Genomic DNA, 19,599 nt, shown 5'->3' on the forward strand with positions numbered 1-19,599 from the left:
GTACCCTAGTTTGTAGATGCTATAACTTTTGCGCAAACCAATAAATATACGCTTATTGACATTTTTTTTACCAAAGACATGTGGCCGAATACATTTTGGCCTAAATGTATGACTAAAATTGAGTTTATTGGATTTTTTTTATAACAAAAAGTAGAAAATATCATTTTTTTTTCAAAATTTTCGGTCTTTTTCCATTTATAGCGCAAAAAATAAAAACCGCAGAGGTGATCAAATACCATCAAAAGAAAGCTCTATTTGTGGGAAGAAAAGGACGCAAATTTCGTTTGGGTACAGCATTGCATGACCGCGCAATTAGCAGTTAAAGCGACGCAGTGCCAAATTGGAAAAAGACCTCTGGTCCTTAGGCAGCATAATGGTCCGGGGCTCAAGTGGTTAAAGTGCCAATTTTGTATTTTACCCAGTGTATATATATATATATTTTAGAGCTGCATGATTAATCTTTAGGAATCGAGATCGCGATTCTTTCCGCCTTGTGATCTTAACACAGCATTTTCCCGATTCTATGCAGAGTTCTCTGTACAAGCCGACAGCTGGCAAGAAAAATAAAATAAATAGGCAGTCTGCCAAGTTACACAACATTCCTCAGCGCTGAGCTAACTATAAACATTGTAACATTTTGTTCTTTAGCTCAAAGGAATGAACTTCGGTCTGTAAATGAGGGAAGTTTAACTACTTAAAGACTAAATCTTTTCTGACACTTGTTGGTTTCAAGTTAAAATCATTATTTTTTGCTAGAAAATTACTTAGAACCTCCAAACATATATATATAAATGTGTATATATATATATATATATATATATATATATACATTTTTTAGCAGAGACCCTAGATAATAAAATGGTGGTTGTTGCAAGATTTTATGTCACACTGTATTTGTACAGCAGTCTTTCAAATGCATTTTTTTGGGAAAAAATACACTTTAATGTATTAAAAAAACTAAACAGTATAGTTAGCCCAATTTTTTTGTATAATGTGAAAGATGATGTTACGCCATGAGAATCGTGATCTTTACTCTAAGCAAAAAAATTGTGATTCTCATTTTTCCTAGAATCGTGCAGCTTATATACAGTTGTGCTCATAAGTTTACATACCCTGGAAAATGATGTCTTGGCCATTTTTCAGAGAATATGAATGATAACACAAAAACATTTCTTTCACTCATGGTTAGTGTTTGGCTGAAGCCATTTATTATTAATCAACTGTGTTTACTCTTTTTAAATCATAATCACAACAGAAACTACCCAAATGACTCTGATCAAAAGTTTACATACCCTGGTGATTTTGGCCTGATAACATGCACACAAGTTGACATAAAGGGGTTTGAATGGCTATTAAAGGTAACCATCCTCACCTGCGATCTGTTTGCTTGTAATTAGTGTGTGTATGTAAAAGGTTAATGAGTTTCTGGAGTCCTGACAGACCCTTGCATCTTTCATCTAGTGCTGCACTGATGTTTCTGGATCCTGAGTCATGGGGAAAGCAAAAGAATTGTCAAAGAATCTGCGGGAAAAGGTAGTTGAACTGTATAAAACAGGAAAGGGATATATTTCAAGATGCACAATAAGGAGGCTCTTGAAGAAAGATGGGCTACATGGTCGAGTCACCAGAAGAAAGCCATTACTACGCAAATGCCACAAAGTATCCCGCTTATAATACGCCAAACAGCACAGAGACAAGCCTCAAACCTTCTGGCACAAAGTCATTCGGAGTGATGAGACTAAAATTTAGCTTTTTGGCCACAAACATAAACACTAGATTTGGAGAGCAGTCAACAAGGCCTATGATGAAAGGTACACCCTTCCTACTGTGAAAAAAGGAGGTGGATCGCTGATGTTTTGGAGATATGTGAGCTACAAAGGCACAGGAAATTTGGTCAAAATCGATGGCAAGATGAATGCAGTATGTTATCAAAAAATACTGGAGGAACATTTGCATTCATCAGCCAGGAAGCTGCGCATGGGACATACGTGGACATTCCAACATGACAATGATCCAAAATACAAGGCCAAGTCGACCTGTCATTGTCTACAGCAGAAAAAAAGTGAAGGTTTTGGAGTGGCCATCTCAGTCTCCTGACCTTAATAACATTGAGCCACTCTGGGGAGATCTCAAATGTGCAGTTCATGCAAGACAGCCCAAGAATTTACAGGAACTGGAGGCTTTTTGCCAAGAGGAATGGGCCTCATCCACAAATTGCACAAAAGACTTCAAGCTGTCATTGATGTTAAAGGGGGCAATACACGGTATTAAAAACTAGGGTGTGTAAACTTTTGATCAGAGTCATTTGGGTAGTTTCTGTTGTGATTATGATTTAAAAAGAGTAAACACAGTTGATTGATAATAAATGGCTTCAGCCAAACACTAACCACGAGTGAAAGAAAAGTTTTTGTGTCATCATTCATACTCTCTGAAAAATGGCCAAGAAATCATAAATTCTGCCAGGGTATGTAAACTTATGAGCACAACTGTATGTATATATATATATATATATATATATATATATATATATATATATATACACACAGTATCTCACAAAAGTGAGTACACCCCTCACATTTTTGTAAATATTTTATTATATCTCTTCATGTGACAACACTGAAGAAATTACACTTTGCTACAATGTAAAGTAGTGAGTGTACAGCTTGTATAACAGTGTAAATTTGCTGTCCCCTCAAAATAACTCAACACACAGCCATTAATGTCTAAACCACTGGCAGCAAAAGTGAGTATACCCCTAAGTGAAAATGTCCAAATTGGCCCGAATTGTCAATATTTTGTGTGGCCACCATTATTTTCCAGCACTGCCTTAACCCTCTGGGGCATGGAGTTCACCAGAGCTTCACAGGTTGCCACTGGAGTCCTCTTTCCCTCCACCATGACGACATCACAGAGCTGGAGGATGTTAGAGACCTTGCACTCCTCCACCTTCCGCTTGATGATGCCCCACAGATGCTCAATAGGGTTTAGGTTTGGAGACATGCTTGGCCAGTCCATCACCTTTATCCTCAGTTTCTTTAGCAAGGCAGTGGTCGTCTTGGAGGTGTGTTTGGGGTCATTATCATGTTGGAATACTGTCCTGTGGCCCAAACTCTGAAGGGAGGGGATCATGCTCTGCTTAGTATGTCACAGTAAATGTTGGCATTCATGTTTCCCTCAATGAACTGTAGCTCCCCAGTGCCGGCAGCACTTATGCAGCCATAGACCATGACACTCCCACCACCATGCTTGACTGTAGGTAAGACACACTTGTCTTTGTTTCCTCACCTGGTTGCCAGTACACATGTGCTTGACACCATCTGAACCAAATAAGTTTATCTTGGTCTCATCAGACCACAGGACATGGTCCCAGTAATCCATGTCCCTAGTTTGCTTGTCTTCAGCAAACTGTTTTTGGGCTTTCTTGTGCATCATCTTTAGAAAAGGCTTCCTTCTGGGACAACACCCATGCAGACTAATTTGATGCAGTATGCGGAGTATGGTCTGAGCACTGACAGGCTGACCCCCCACCCCTTCAATCTCTGCAGCAATGCTGGTCTCATATGTCTATTTCCCAAAGACAACCTCTGGATATAACGCTGAGCACGTGCACTCAACTTCTTTGGTCGACCATGGCGAGGCCTGTTCTGAGTGGAGCCTGTCCTGTTAAACCGCTGTATGGTCTTGGCCACCGTGCTGCAGCTCAGTTTCAGGATCTTGGCAATCTTCTTATAGCCTAGGCCATCTTTATGTAGAGCAACAATTCTTTTCTTCAGATCCTCAGAGAGTTCTTTGCCATGAGGTGCCATGGTGGCCAGTATGAGTGAGAGCAATAACACCAAATTTAACACACCTGTTCCCCCTGTTCCCCATTCACACCTGAGACTTTGTAACACTAACGAGTCACATGACACCGGGGAGGGAAAATGGCTAATTGGGCCCAATTTGGACATTTTCACTTAGTGGTGTACTCAGTTTTGTTGCCAGCGGTTTAGACATTAATGGCTGTGTGTTGAGTTGTTTTGAGGGGACAGCAAATTTACACTGTTATACAAGCTGTACACTTGCTACTTTACATTGTAGCAACGTGTCATTTCTTCAGTGTTATCACATGGAAAGATATAATAAAATATTTACAAAAATGTGAGGGGTGTACTCACTTTTGTGAGATACTGTAAATAGATACCCAACATGTCAAACCTTAAATTTGTGTGCGCCCGTGAAATGGCAACAATATATATATATATATATATATATATATATATATATATGTACAGTGGATATAAAAAGTCTACACCCCTATTAAAATGTCAGGTTTCTGTGTTGTAAAAAAATGAGACAAAGATAAATCATTTCAGAACTTTTTTCACCTTTAATATGGCCTAAATACTGTTCAACTCAGTTGAAAAACAAACTGAAATCTTTTAGGGGGGGAGTAAAAATAAAAAACTAAAAAATTGTGGTTGCACACACTCTTATAACTGGGGATGTAGTTGTGTTCAGAATTAAGCAATCACATTCAAACTCATGTTATATAGGAGTCAGTATACACCTGCCATCATTTAAAGTGCCTCTGATTAACCCCAAATAAAGTTCAGCCATTCTAGTAGGTCTTCCCTGACATTTTCTTAGTTGCATCCTACAGGAAAAGCCATGGTCCGCAGAGAGCTTCCAAAGCCACCGAGGGATCTCATTGATAAAAGGTATCAGTCAGGAGAAGGGTGGCATTAGATATACCATGGAACAGTGAAGATAGTCATCATCAAGTGGAAAAAATATGGCACAACAGTGACATTATCAAGAGCTGGACAGTGATGAAAAGAGGAGAAGAAAACTGGTCAGGGAGACTGCCAAGAGGCATACAGCAACATTAAAGGAGCTGCAGGAATATCTGGCAAGTACTGGCTGTGTGGTATATATGACAACAATCTCCCATATTCTTCATATGTCTGGGCTATGAGGTAGAGTGGCAAGACGGAAGCCTTTTCTTTTGAAGAAAAACATTCAAGCCCAGCTAAATTTTGCAAAAACACATCTGAAGTCTCCCAAAAGCATGTGGGAAAATGTGTTATGGTCTGATGAAACCAAGGTTGAACTTTTTGGCCATAATTCCAAAAGATATGTTTGGCGTAAAAACAAAACTGCACATCACCATAAGAACATCATACCCACCGTGAAGCATGATGGTGGCAGCATCATGCTTTGGAGCTGTTTTTCTTCAGCTGGAACAAGGGCCTTAGTCAGTTTAGAGCACGAATAGGAACTTCATCTTTTAGCATGACAACGACTCAAAGCATACATCCAAATCAACAAAGGAATGGCTTCACTAGAAGAAGATTCAAGTTTTGGAATGGCCTAGCCAGAGCCCAGACCTGAATCTGATTGACAATCTGTGGGGTGATCTGAAAAGGGCTATGCAAAGGAGAGGCCCTCGCAATCTGATAGATTTGGAGTGTTTTTGCAAAGAAGAGTGGGCAAATATTGCCAAGTCAAGATGTGCCAAGCTGAAAATCAAAAGGTGCTTTAATAAAGTATTAGTTTAAGGGTGTGCACACTTATGCAACCATATTATTTTAGTTTTTTATTTTTACTTCCCTCCACCTAAAATATTTCAGTTTGTTGTTCAACTGAGTTGTTCAATTTATAGGTCACATTAAAAGTGGAAAAAGTGAAATGATTTATCTTTGTCTCATTTTTTTACATCACAGAAACCTGACATTTTAACAGGGGTGTGTAGACTTTTTATATCCACTGTATTATGATACCCAGGAGAGCCGTTAACTTTATTTACTCAGGCACGCCAATCTAGTATAGAACCGATTTGGAAGTGGTGGCTCAATCCATTGCATCTGTCAGAAACTGAAAAATCTGTTTTGGGATGATTGGTCTTTAAAGGCATTAGGGTCTTTCAATATCAGAAGCTATTTAATCCACTTTAATGTTTTTACTTTTTTTGCTTCACATTTTATTGGCACTCTATTCCATGTCTGAAAGACAGCTAGAGCAAGTAAGACATGCCAGAGCAGAGCAGCATAATGTAATAGAGATGTTCTGCGGATCAAAAGACTGATTTAATTCTGAACCCAGACCTACAGAGGGCACCAGACATGACCTGATCTGGCCCATATCACACTTTGAGTTTTTCATTAAAGGATTAATAACTTCCTTACTGCCATCTCCTGTTTGTTCAGTGTCCCTTACCAGACAATAACCATTCCAGATTTTAGAGATGCACGGTTCATATTGTAAGATGCAGTGGAAGATGGTTTAGAATTCAAGGAAATTTTAATGAATTTTTATTCCCCATCTTACTTTTTTTAACCTAGTAGAATATGCGATTAGGTGCATTAGTATGATATCAGTTTAAAGCTGTCTTTGTGAAATTACTGAAAATTATAAAAAAAATTTGCTCTATAATGTTTATGGTCTCAAAAAGCCTAACTCTCTCACTGCCAGAGCTGATTTTGCATTTTAAAAAGTCGTTCTAGCCCGTTTTAGCCCATTTAAAAAATCATTTTAGCCCTGAAGATTGCATAAAACCCTAAAAAAATATATATATATCTGAAAGCAGACACTGTAGAGAATAAAATGGTGGTAGTTCCAATTTTTTATGTTACACAATATTGGCGCCAAGGTCTAGGAAATGCAAAATACAATAAAGTTAATTTTAGGGCACACAAGCGCAATAAGTCACCCTATCTTTTAGTAAACTATAAAAGATGAGGTTGCGCCGAGTAGATAGATACCCAACATTGGGTGCATCTGTGAAATAGTGACAAGTTTCAGTACCCTATATTTTCCATAGGTGATGCCATAAAAGCCCCTAAAGGTAATCAGTTTAGAGCTACACAGAAGCTCTAGTGCTAAAATTATTGCTCATGCTCTGGCGTGCGCAGAAAAATGTATTGTGTGTATCGCAATTTATGTTTTCGTGCATAGGCACCCCCTGATTATCAGTGCCGATGTCACTTTAACATAAACCGGTTATGGGCTTTCTTCTCTCCTCATGTTGTGAGCGTGAGGAAAAAAAAGCCAAAAAAATGGCTTGTATTTAGATCCTGTAATCAGCTGTCATTGGTCAACAGCTGATCATGTGGTAAAGGGCCTCTGTAATTGGCCCTTTACCTCGATTTGTGATCAGCCGAGTCCAAAGGACTCAGCGATCATAGAGCAACCGCACATTGTGTATGGGCAGCGCAATCACAGGAGGATGTCCATGTACACCCTCCCGGCAATGGAAGCCCATGCTGTAGCCGTCTTTCAGATAGCGTGGGCAGAAAGAGGTAAAACAGCGTCAGAGGTTCTTTACTGTTAGGGTGGTGAAAATGTGGAATTCCACAGATGGTGGTGTCATCAAACAGTGTAGATAAGTTTAAAAAAATCTTTAGATGTGTTTCGTAGAGAGCAAAATGTATAGGGATATGCAAAACAGTATTCTCATACACACTCACTCAGATTGAAATAGATGGACTGGCGTCTTTATTCAACCTTACCAACTAGATAACATTTCTCACTAAGGGTAAGAATAAACCTTTTACTATACTCTCCTATCACTCTGATGCTCTGTTGGATTGCTTGGTTTATGCCCAATGCTTCTGAGTGTGGAGGAGCATGTCATCTCTTCTCACGAAGTAGTGTTTAGACTATTGTGGAAAGGATGTCAGCAAGGTGAGAGACACACGAACCCTGTGTAAGCACCTCCCCCTCTCCTTACCTGAACCTCCACATATCCCTTAGCCTTTTCTTTTCTCTCCCCTTATCACCCCCAAAACCCACAAAATGCTCCCACAGCAAGACACCTTTGTACATACATCTATTGCCTACATATTCTTCCCCTCCTTGTGTTTTATGGTATGAAGCTCTACTGTCAGAAATCTGTCATTGATTGTCAATGACTACCTTTGTAATAACCACTACTGTATCACACCCTCTGGATGCAGCTATTTTCATTATACTTATCTACGCTGTACCTAAGATGAGGTAGTATTCACGTGAATGCTTTTTTTGGAAACTTTCAAAAAGTTTTACTGTAAAAAAAACCCTGTGTAAGTTCTGACACTCTTTAACTTAGACCTTTACACAGGGTTTTGGACTCCCATCTCCAACAAAGAAGAAAAACAGATTTGGGAGGAAGAGCATGGAGAAGGTGAGTATCAGAGGGTAGGAGTTTTTCTTACACGAGAACCTGTTACTTTGCCTAGCACAGTCTCTTTGACTAGACCACTACACGTTGCTGTGGAATTTAAAAATGCCACACTGATAAGACAGCCCTTTTCCTGTTAAAAGTCAAACTTAAAAGCAAAACTTTTTTTTTAGACAGAGTGGAGAGGGATTAGAACGCCTTCAGGTTTGTATTGCTGTCTGTCCCCCCATTAGGGAGATTCAGCCTATTTGTCCTGTTTACCATTATCATTGAAAGTGAAAGTAAAAGAAAATCCCTACTTTTTGGTTGTCCCCAGAAAAGTAATAGAGGAGAAATCATCCAAAGGGTATACTACCTACCTACCTACTGTGGGTATACTTTCTTGTACATGATACATGACAAGAAAGGAAAAGGGCTCGTTCTTCAAAATGCGTAAGCCATTTTGGATGCTGAAAGGCCTTTCCGTGTTATCAGTTGATTGTTGTGGACCTGGCGGCAGTCTCATTTGCATTTTTATATGCTTGTTGTTGCCATGTGTTTGTGAGTATATAACTTACTTTTTTTATATCTTCAATAAAATTGTGTAGTGGTAATGCGCTAGGTCTGTGCACCCTCTCTTTGTTGTCTTATTATAAGGGAAGAGCACAGCCATCTTTAAGGCAGGGCAAAAGGGGCAGCTTCCCTGGGCCCCATCATTGTTGTGGGGTCCAAAGCAGCTGCCTCATACTTGCCAACAATCCCAGTTTAAATTCCCTTGTCCCTTGAAGTTTTAGTGTCGTGCTGTGTCCTGATATCTCAGTGTGAAGTTCTGCTAATGCTGCCCAGCTCTGCCCTATTGCCATGTACAGATGACTCACCTGCAGACCCAGCGTTTACATGTAAATAACCTGCATTGACATGTAAATAGCAACTGCATGAATATGTAAATAGCAGCGGACCGCAGCATTGATTTGTAAATGGAGGTGGCATTCATACGTATATCATTCCTCCCTGAGGTCATATCCACCGTCACTTCTGCTGAATGCTGCCCACTGGGGAGGTAAAGGGGCATGATTGAAAGTCCTGCTTACAACTGTGGTCATTAGGCTTAGCATCATCCTGTTCTGCAAAGGTAAGCAAATTGGAGGTGGAACCCTTTGTCAAAATAACATGGTGCCACAGCACCGTGAACTTTGGTGCATGTGAATATGCACATCTCAGCAGATGCATGAGGGTGTCATTAACTGTTAATGGCATTGCTGTTTAGTAGTAAAGGGCAGCATGTTTCTGTGGTGTCAGGAAAGCGATTTTGCATGTATTCCCGACACAAATGTGAACACATTCTAAATGTCTCAGTTACCTTGGTGGTCAGTTTAAATCTTCTCATTACATTGGTGTACAATCCTTTCTTGTTCAATATTTTTATTAAAGGTTTATTATGAAGAACAATAGAGTGATCAATGTGATCAGTGTCTGTCATACATTAGGACATAGTAAACAGAGTTACATAAGTGGGTACCTTTGTCAAAACAATCATTACAAACAAGTGTACAATCCTTTCATTCACACTAATGCCCAGTCTGAAGGTCCCCCTTACATTGGTGGTCGTGTAAATCCCTCCTTACATTGGTGGTTATTGTGACTGCTCCTATTACATTAGTGGTCAGTGTAAATTCCCATTATATTGGTGGTCAGTGTAAAACCCCATTACCTTGGTGGCCAGTGTAGAAACTCCTCTTTATATTGGTCATCGGTAAAAAAATCCAAACTTGCATTCGTGGTCAGTTTAGAATCCTTCCTTACATTGGTGGTCCATGTAGAAGCCCCCTTTAAATTGGTGGTGAGTGTAAATCCCCATTTAGATTGGTGGTCAGTGTGAATCCCCCCCCCCCCTCAACATTGGTGGTCGGTGTATAAGTGTCACCTTATATTGGTGGTCAGTACAAATCTCCTCGACAATGGTTGTCAGTGTAAATTCCCGCTTACATGCAGATCATTGTATATTCCTCCTTACACTGGTGGTTGGTGTAAATTCTCCTATTACATTGGTGTCAGTGTAGAAATCCCTCTTTATATTGGTGGGTGGTGTAAAATACCTCGTTACATGGTGGTCAGTGAAAATCCCCCTTCACATTGGTGGTCGGTGTAAATCCCCCACTATATACTTGCCAAAGATTTCCAGCTACATGATTCAGAATTTGCCACAGTGTACTGCCTCCTAACTAAGACCATCTCACCACCACTGTCACTGATCACATAAACCCCCCAGCATTGCCACTGATCACACCCAGCCCCCCCAGCATTGCCACTGATCGCAGGAGTCCTAGGATTCCTAGGAGTTTTCTGTTTATTGATGGGTCCCCTCACCTCCCCAGTCCATTGTGTGCAGGCAGTGAGGTGATGATGTGATGTAACCTTTAGCAACCAATCAGTGAGCAGTAATAATGTGCAGCAACCTCTAGCAACCAATTAGTGAGTGGTAAAGATGTCCAGTAACCTCTAGCAACCAATCAGTGAGCAGTATTGAGCTGAAATCTATTGTATATCTCAGAGCAGGTGGAGAGCGAAATTGCATTGAATGGGGGCTGGAAAATGTTTGCCCAGAGTCCAAGCAATATTAAAGACGGCCCTGGGGACAAGACCCTTACGTTTTACTTAACTACAGCAAAGAAGAATCAAGTCTCCTGCCCTGTTAGACAGAGCTGTGATATGTGGTAGAACATTGTAAATCTCATTAGTGGATGGTCAGACATACAAATACTTTGGCAGAAAAAAACATCACCCATAAATGTATTCACAGATATGCACTGGGACTGGGAGTTCAGTCTGTATGACAGATGTATGATACCCAGGGCAGGACACATTTCTGGTCTATTTTTGGTGGCCGTTGGATGGCCTATTGATGCTGGCAGCTGGTGGATCTATTGATGCTGGGGGGGGGGGTCTATTGTTGCTAGACGCGTTCTTGGTGCAGTTTTCGAGTCACATGTTCTGAAAAAACTGCGATAAAATTGTGGCAAATTCGATTTTGCCACATTTTTGCAGCTGATCAGTGTGTGAAAACAGCTTAATATTTTAGATGCCTTCATGACAGCTGAGAGTAGGAATTAAAGTCTTAGATATGAACAAGTTACTCTGCTGTAGATCACATTTAATCTAAAGCTGACTGTTTCTGTAGAAATTAATCAAGGGATCAATTTAGTTGTCATAAACTATTCCTTTTTACCTGATGCTGTTTTCTACCCTTATCATCATGAATTAATTCAAAAAGTTGGGAACCCTAGCTAACAGAAAAATGGAGGCTGCCATTACTATCCTGAAACCACTAGTAGCATGGCTGTCATGTTGACCTCAACCATAACAAGCATGTAAATAAGAAATTCTGACTTCACCAACTCCATACTTGTTTCAACTCAGTGAAAAAGTACTAAAATCAGAGAACTGGTATGACAAATGGCATTTTAGAAGGATAGCATTAATGAAAGACAACAACTATACTTAGGTGGGGCAAGCTAAGCAATACCCCAGGTATTCCAAAGACCACTTTGTATGATCATTGCAGGGTCATAGGTTGTACTGCAACATAGGCATTAATACATACAGATAGTAGCATGTTAAAATTCAGTGAAGGAGAGCAGTCAGTACATACAACGAGTACTGAACAAATATGGTAAACTGTTTTAACTAGCTGGCTATATTAAGATGTAAAATAATAATACAGTGCAGCGCTATATGCATAGATATGATGTGGTGTGCTCATGTGGAACAATGTAACATATAGTGACAAACATCCAAAATATGTGTGAGCAGTGACCTGCTATAAATTAACAAAGTAATGTCTATGAAAAATGTGACAAACACAAAAGTCCATCAATTGTGGGGTGAGTGACCGTCTTCTACAGAGAGGATGAGGGTACCATGTATCCTGATAAGACTAAGGGCACTCAAATGTAAAAGTGGCCACAAATGACATAAAACTTCAAAAAGAAAAGATGGGTACCCTTACCGGATCAGTAGGACGCATCTACCATATGGCAGTGTGTCTTATCAGGCATAAAGGGGTGTTATGTCCAGGAAATCCAACCGGATGACGTCTTTTGTCTCAATCACCAATGAGGGATGGTTATCTCAGGCAGGCGTTGGACCTCCAGTGCACTCGATCTCCGGTTCCAGAACAGGAAAATCAGGAGAAAATGATTCTCAATGGGCCCATGGAGGAAGAAAAAGGGGAACTCCACATAGTGTAAATCAAAAGGGGTTTTTAATGTCCAAAAAAAACAATACAAAATACAGGTGATCACGAAGCAGATAAAAAGTATAAAAAATTGCAATGTGGGAAGCTGAGGGCTGGCCCTACGCGTTTCAACTACACAGTCATCATCATGCCCCTGTTGGATTTCCTGGACATAACACCCCTTTATGCCTGATAAGACGCACTGCCATATGGTAGATGCGTCCTACTGATCCGGTAAGGGTACCCATCTTTTCTTCTTGAAGTTTTATGTCATTTGTGGCCACTTTTACATTCGAGTGCCCTTAGTCTTATCAGGATACATGGTACCCTCATCCTCTCTGGAGAAGACGGTCACTCACCCCACGATTGATGGACTTTTGTGTTTGTCACATTTTTCATAGACATTACTTTGTTCATTTATAGCAGGTCACTGCTCACACATATTTTGGATGTTTGTCACTATATGTTACATTGTTCCACATGAGCACACCACATCATATCTATGCATATAGCGCTGCACTGTATTATTATTTTACATTTTGAAAACTTGGTTTGTTGTGTGCTAGCAGCTAGTGTTTTTTAGTTTTTTAGTTTGTTTCACTGGATAGCACAGCATTTTCCTCTTTGTTTGGCTATATTAAGATGTTTGCTCACAGGATGCAGATATTATCACACCTGAGTGCAATTATATGTAATTCAGCTTCGCATCACTTATTTTTATAAAACTACACAATTTAAAGAAGAATTTCTGCATTATATTAATATTTTTTATTATTATTATTATTATACAGGATTTATATAGCGCTTAGGCATACTACTTATTTTACATTGTGTCATGGTTCTATAATCCATGTCCTGATTAAAAATTAATACATGCATTTTAATCTCATCTAAGATATCAGACCAATCTGTTTATAAAACATGTTATCAGTCATAACACTTTTGCTTTTTGTAAAACATACCTGTCTTCTAACGTGCACATTTCCTTCCACTGGCATGTTGTATGCACTTCGAATCAGATTTCGAGCAATAAAATAGTAATATACTGAAATAATGGACAGAGGGATGATATAGAAGATTAAAAAGGAAGTCATCGAATGGATTCTTGGGTGCAGTCCATTGGAATGTGGGTAGGGGGCACAGGTGACAAATGTTTTGTTAATTTCTTTGTCATAAAATGGGAGCAAATCCGAGAAAACAGCTTCCGGAATGGCCAAAGTCATGGATAATAACCAGATAAGTGCGGCTTTGATGCAGATCTTAGTCAAAGCATTATTGGCTTGGATATCCATGGGTTTTACAATAGCCGTGTACCTAAGAAGAGAAAAAAAAATATTGTCAGAAGAATAATTCCAAACCAAATCTCAGATACAAGTTAAAAGCATATATATATATATATATATATATATATATATATATATATATATATATATATATATATATATATATATATATATATACCCACACAATATTTTTCTTTTCATGTCTCTAAACTAATTTCCTTCCTTCTTCCCCAGAAGAAGGTTCAGTTTTATTTCAGATTTTAAACAAATGCAATCGGCGACTCAGATCCTTCACAGCATAAAATCAGTTTATTTAATATAGTTATAAGTAAAATCTCCAGAAAACAAGTAGCTTACCTGTTTCAGCCCTCAGGGGGCTGAATCATAGCTACAAACACAAATAAGACACTTCACCTTATAACTACACTCTGATTCTCCAGGGTGGGGAATAAAGAATTCAATTTTATTGCAGCTATTACTGTTGTTATTTTTGTGTATTTGTGAGAGATAACAACAAACAATGGACAAAATACAGCTTATGAAATGGACAAAATGTGTATCCTAATGGCGTCAACTGTGACTGTAATAAAAGATGCTACTGGGTATTGGCTTCTAATTTTCTTCTTAATGGCAAAATAAATCATAATAATAGGCAGGATAGCAACAGGACAATCCAACAATAATGCATCAAACCACATTTTAGAAAGTTCTATTAAATCAGTTTTAGCATTAGCAAAACAAAATCTAAATCATTTTTGGATGGTGATTTCATTGGTCTGGTAAAAAAGACATTATGGTACATTAATCTTTTGTACTGTAGAAAAGAAATTGGTCATAACATTGTTTTATGCATTCACCATACTTTTTGCAATATTTGTTAATAATTAAAGCATTTTATGTACTTCTAAAGAATAAAAAAGGGGGTTGTAAGCTCAACACTATCTTGACTTTTCAGACAGTAAGGTCACACGCTAGAACTTTTCTGGACGCATATAAAATTCTTCTTATAATGTTTCATGTCTGCTTGTTAAATAAATAGGCACCAGTTCTGAAATTCAAAGTGTCAAAAATATTGCTTTAAAAAATTGCAAATTTGCAGGGTTGTGAAGTGCACTGGTAAAGAGGTCTTTCGGACTTCTTACCTGTTCTTTGGTATACTCAAAAACCTGACTTGCATGTATCCTTTCCATTCACTCTTTGACTTACATGAGGGAACCAGTGTGGGGCCCATTTATTAGTAGACATGTGCATTCGTTTTCGTCCGAATGCATTTTCGTCCGAATCTCAGGTATTTTCGTTATCGTTTTAACAAACGATAACGAAAGTGCAGAATCCGAAAAACGAAAGATCCAACATAAACAAATGCTTTATTTTCGTTTTCGTTGCTAAAACAGTTCAATATAGATAGGAGATTCGACATGATGATGACAATAACAATCTGTGTCCATCAAACCTGTGGTTGAATGTGCCTAACCTTAACTCTATTAGTCCAAGATTATTCTACATAGAGAGAAAAGATTCTACATAGAGAGAAAATAATCGACATAGAGAGAAAAGATTGGACATAGGGGAGAAAAGATCGCTGCTGGAATTGGGTGGGGGAAGTAAAAAAAAATAATGATGATGATGAATGTAATTGGCTGATTGTAACCAAAGAGGAGGAGCAGTAAAATAGCTAGAATTAAGTACACACGTACAGCCAACTTATTTATTCATTTACGATTTGCTAGCAGAGAGAGACACACACACTGAATCATTTCAGAAGACAGTGAATCTTAGCTGGTCCGTTTGTCAGAGAACCTGAATTATTTAGCAATTAAGCATAAGCACAGCAGCAGAACAATAGTGAAGCAAGCTACAGTTCAACTTAACTTTTTCATAATAATCTGCTGCTATTGTTTTAGTGTTGTGAACTTGATAGTGATACTAGTGTTGCTAGTGTTGTGATAGCCTCAGAGGCTGCCCGTGTTGTGGGGGGGGGGGGGGGAATGTATTATTATAGATTCTATATTATAGATTGAGATTCTATATAGATTCTATATACCCTATCTTGTTACCTGTCTGATCAGTGATCACTATCACCAGTCCATTTTCTGTTTGAAATATATACATTCAACATAAACGACAAAGATTCGACAAAGCAGTGAAAAACATACAAACGTCGAATCTTTGGCTGATGATGTCTGTTGAAAGTTCTAAGAAGATTCAACGGAGCAGCTAAACTATACGGCGAATCTTCTTTGAACATTCGACAGACACCATAAGCCTTCAATGACAGATTCAACCTTAATTAATTTGGATTTTTGGACGAATGCAATTTTTAACGAAAAACTAAATAAATGAAAACTAATTTCGGGAGTAACTAAATAAATGTATTTTTCGGACGAAAACGAAAGGAAGTATTTCAGTGTGCACATGTCTATTTATTAGACTGATGGGTGGTGCTTGACACAATTGCATTAGTGTGCCACATTATTTATCTAAGAAAATGCAGTAGTTCTTTATTATGCAAATTAGGTAATGTGTATATGTGTCAGGTCACCTAGAGGCTGGATGACAGATGCACACCGTTGGGATCAGGAGTGCACCGCAAGGTAGTGGACCCTACGGCTGACTGCTGCGGACTGAACCCTGGGAGGTCCAGGAAGCAGGTCTACTGGATCACTGACACAGATCCCACTGGGAGCTAGAGCATAGATTCCCCAGGACTCGGAGTCTAAGAGCCAGCAGGTGTTCACCAGAGCCTTTAATGGTAAGGATGGACTGCGCTGCAGTCTGGCTCCAGGTTGCGGCCCCCAGGGTCTCACAGCTCACGCTCACGGTAGACTACAGGAGAAGAGGAAGGAGGCAGCAGGCTGGAACAACAAGGAGAGTAAGGGACAAGCCAAGGTCGGGGCCACAAGCAGATAAGGACAACAGAGTACATGCCAAGGTTCAGGGTCACAGGCAAACAGGGATGGTCGGGGACACGCCAAAGGTCAGGGTCACGAGCAGACAGGAATAGTTAAGAACAGGCCAAAGTCGGTAACAGGAATCAGTACCCCCCCTCTTAAGACCTCCCCCTCCCCCGCCTGTGCCCAGGCTTAAAGGGAAACTCCAGATGGAACCTCCTCAATAGACACGGAGCAAAGACCTCAGATGCAGTGATCCAAGACCTCTCCTCAGGATCAAACCCTTTCCAATGTACGAGGTACTGAAGAACGGAGCCGGGAATCCAAAACTTGACTAACCTCGTACTTTAGATTATCCTCAGAGGCCGGAACCGAGGTAAGGAGAGGACGAAAGGACTTATTGAGGACTAAAGGCTTTTTAGAAATGGGTAAGGGCACGAGAAGACCATCAGAAGTCTGAGCAGGGTCCCCCAGACCCTTAAAGATATGCTGGACATCCAACACAGGACCATAAGACTGGGTAGAGGTCAGTGGATCCCTGAGGTCAGGTTGGTTAAAAGGGGATGTGTCACAAGAGTTAAGCTGGATAGCCGGAACACAAACAGAATGCAGAGAGCCCTGAACAAAAGATTGAAAACCCCACCTGGCCGAATGAGGCAGTCTATCCAAAGGATGGATTGAGCCTCTTAAACAGGTTTGAACGGACATAGTAGCAGTAGGGTGAGGCCAGGTTACAGAAGGTCCTGAAAAAGAAGCAGGAAGCTCACTGGGCATAGGCTGGACTGGTGCAGAGGCCGACTGAACAGCATTGCCAGGTGCAGCGACCACCAGAATTGCATCGCAGGGCGTAGCGACTGTGGAACTGGTGGATGAGTTAGCCTGGGTGTGTGTCCAAGGGGGTCCAGGGACAGGCAAAGGTAAATGGCCATGCAAACTGGAGTGACTGATCGGCTCAGGTTCACAGGTAGGCTCCTCATCCAGAGTGCCACACGACCCAGAGAGTGCCTCAGCCCGACTATTGCAGGAGACATTCCAGAAATCGCTATACGCAGCGGGAAGAGCAGAAGATACTGGGATAGTGGCAACAGGAGGATTCTCTTTTGGGGTAACCTTGAGTAGGCAGGAGGAGGAACAGGAGGAACCCTAAGTCAAGATCTGTCCAGCAGTCCAGTCAACATGTGGAGAATGGAGCCGTAACCAAGGAAGACCTAATATGATAGGAGACAAAGCCTTAGGTAAGACAAGGAAGGATATCCACTCCTGGTGGAGTGTCCCTACCGACATCTTAATAGGGAGGGTCTGGAAGTGGATAGGGCCCCCTGGGAGAACAGTGCCATCAATCGCCAAGACCACCAATGGCGTTGTAAGGGGCAAAAGGGTAAGTCTCATGGAAGACGCAGTTCCCCAGTCCATGAAATTGCCAGCGGCTCCGGAATCCAGATGTGCCGAGACCGAACGAGAGGAAGCGCCGACATGAAGGAACACAGAAAGAAGAAGACGAGAAGGTGAAGGTGATACTTCAGGGTCTAATACTCCACCTTCCAGATGTATTAGCCCCGATCGTTTTTCCGGACGAAGAGAACAAGTGTCACGAAAATGACCTTTGGCCCCACAGTAGAGGCACAGGCCCAGAGTTCTGCGCCTAGCGTGTTCTTCAGGAGACAACTTGGTCCAGCCCAGCTGCATAGGTTCCTCAGCGGGCAGGGGGTGCTCCTCGGATCGAAGAGAAGGGACTGGGAGCTCAAGCTGCCTAAGGAACAGGGAGTCCTGGCATCTTTTTTCCAGGGCCCTCTTCTGAACGCGAATATCGATCTGGTTACACAAGGTGATGACACCGTCCAGATCAGCAGGAAGGGATCTTCCTGCTAATTCATCCTTCACTCTATCAGAGAGGCCATGTAAAAAGGTTGCAACTAGGGCCTCATTATTCCAGCTCAATTCAGCTGTGAGGATACGGAACTGAAGAGCATACTGTCCCACAGAAGCGGACTCTTGACAGAGACGTAAAAGAGCGCTAGCCGCTGAGGAGACACGACCCGGTTCCTCAAAGATATTCCGAAAAAGTTTCAAGAAATCAGACAGGGCAGAAACGACTGGATCAATCAGTTCCCACAGAGGGGCAGCCCAAGCTAGCGCCTCGCCGGACAGAAGGGATATAATATAGGTTACTTTCGCCCGATCGGACAGGAAGTTTTGGGGCTGAAGTTCAAAATGAATCGTGCACTGGCTAAGGAACCCCCTGCAAGCCTTGGAGTCCCCAGAGAAACGGGCCGGAGCTGGCAGTTGTAATGAATGTGTGGCTGCAACTGATGCGATAGGTGCAGCAGCAGATAGCGGTTGAGGTTGTTGAACCGGGGGTCCTAATGAGGCCTGAACCTGTTCAAAACAGGATGCCAAATCCTGAAGGAATCGCATCACTTGGGTCTGATGCGATTCCTGGGTCTCAAGTCTGCAAACTAAGCCCTGCAATGGATCATCTGCGGGTAGCGGCACATCAGCCGGGTCCATGGCTGATCAAACTGTCAGGTCACCTAGAGGCTGGGTGACAAATGCACAACGTTGGGATCAGGAGTGCACCGCAAGGTAGTGGACCCTACAGCTGACTGCTGCGGACTGAACCCTGGGAGGTCCAGGAAGCAGGTCTACTGGATCACTGACACAGATCCCACTGGGAGCTAGAGCATAGATTCCCCAGGGCGCGGAGTCTAAGAGCCAGCAGGTGTTCACCAGAGCCTTTAATGGTAAGGATGGACTGCGCTGCAGTCTGGCTCCAGGTCGCGGCCCCCAGAGTCTCACAGCTCACGCTCACGGTAGACTACAGGAGAAGAGGAAGGAGGCAGCAGGCTGGAACAACAAGGAGAGTAAGGGACAAGCCAAGGTCGGGGCCACAAGCAGATAAGGACAACAGAGTACACGCCAAGGTTCAGGGTCACAGGCAAACAGGGATGGTTGGGGACATGCCAAAGGTCAGGGTCACGAGCAGACAGGAATAGTTAAGAACAGGCCAAAGTCGGTAACAGGAATCAGACGTAGGAAACACAGCAAGTACACACGGAGGCAAACACACAATGG

The 19,599-nt window shown here is 41.3% G+C and overlaps 1 protein-coding gene across 1 annotated transcript in view; it reads right to left on the reverse strand.

The window, feature by feature from the left end:
- The window catches only part of GRPR (gastrin releasing peptide receptor), a 292,051-nt gene that overhangs the window by 57,964 nt on the left and 214,488 nt on the right, over positions 1-19,599 (reverse strand). Inside the window, exon 2 of the mRNA XM_073616923.1 lies at positions 13,316-13,667. Within this exon, the coding sequence (XP_073473024.1) occupies positions 13,316-13,667 (352 nt within the window). The remainder of the gene's footprint in view (positions 1-13,315; positions 13,668-19,599) is intronic.

Source organism: Aquarana catesbeiana, linkage group LG02 (assembly GCF_042186555.1).
Source record: "Aquarana catesbeiana isolate 2022-GZ linkage group LG02, ASM4218655v1, whole genome shotgun sequence".
Lineage (NCBI taxonomy): Eukaryota > Metazoa > Chordata > Amphibia > Anura > Ranidae > Aquarana > Aquarana catesbeiana.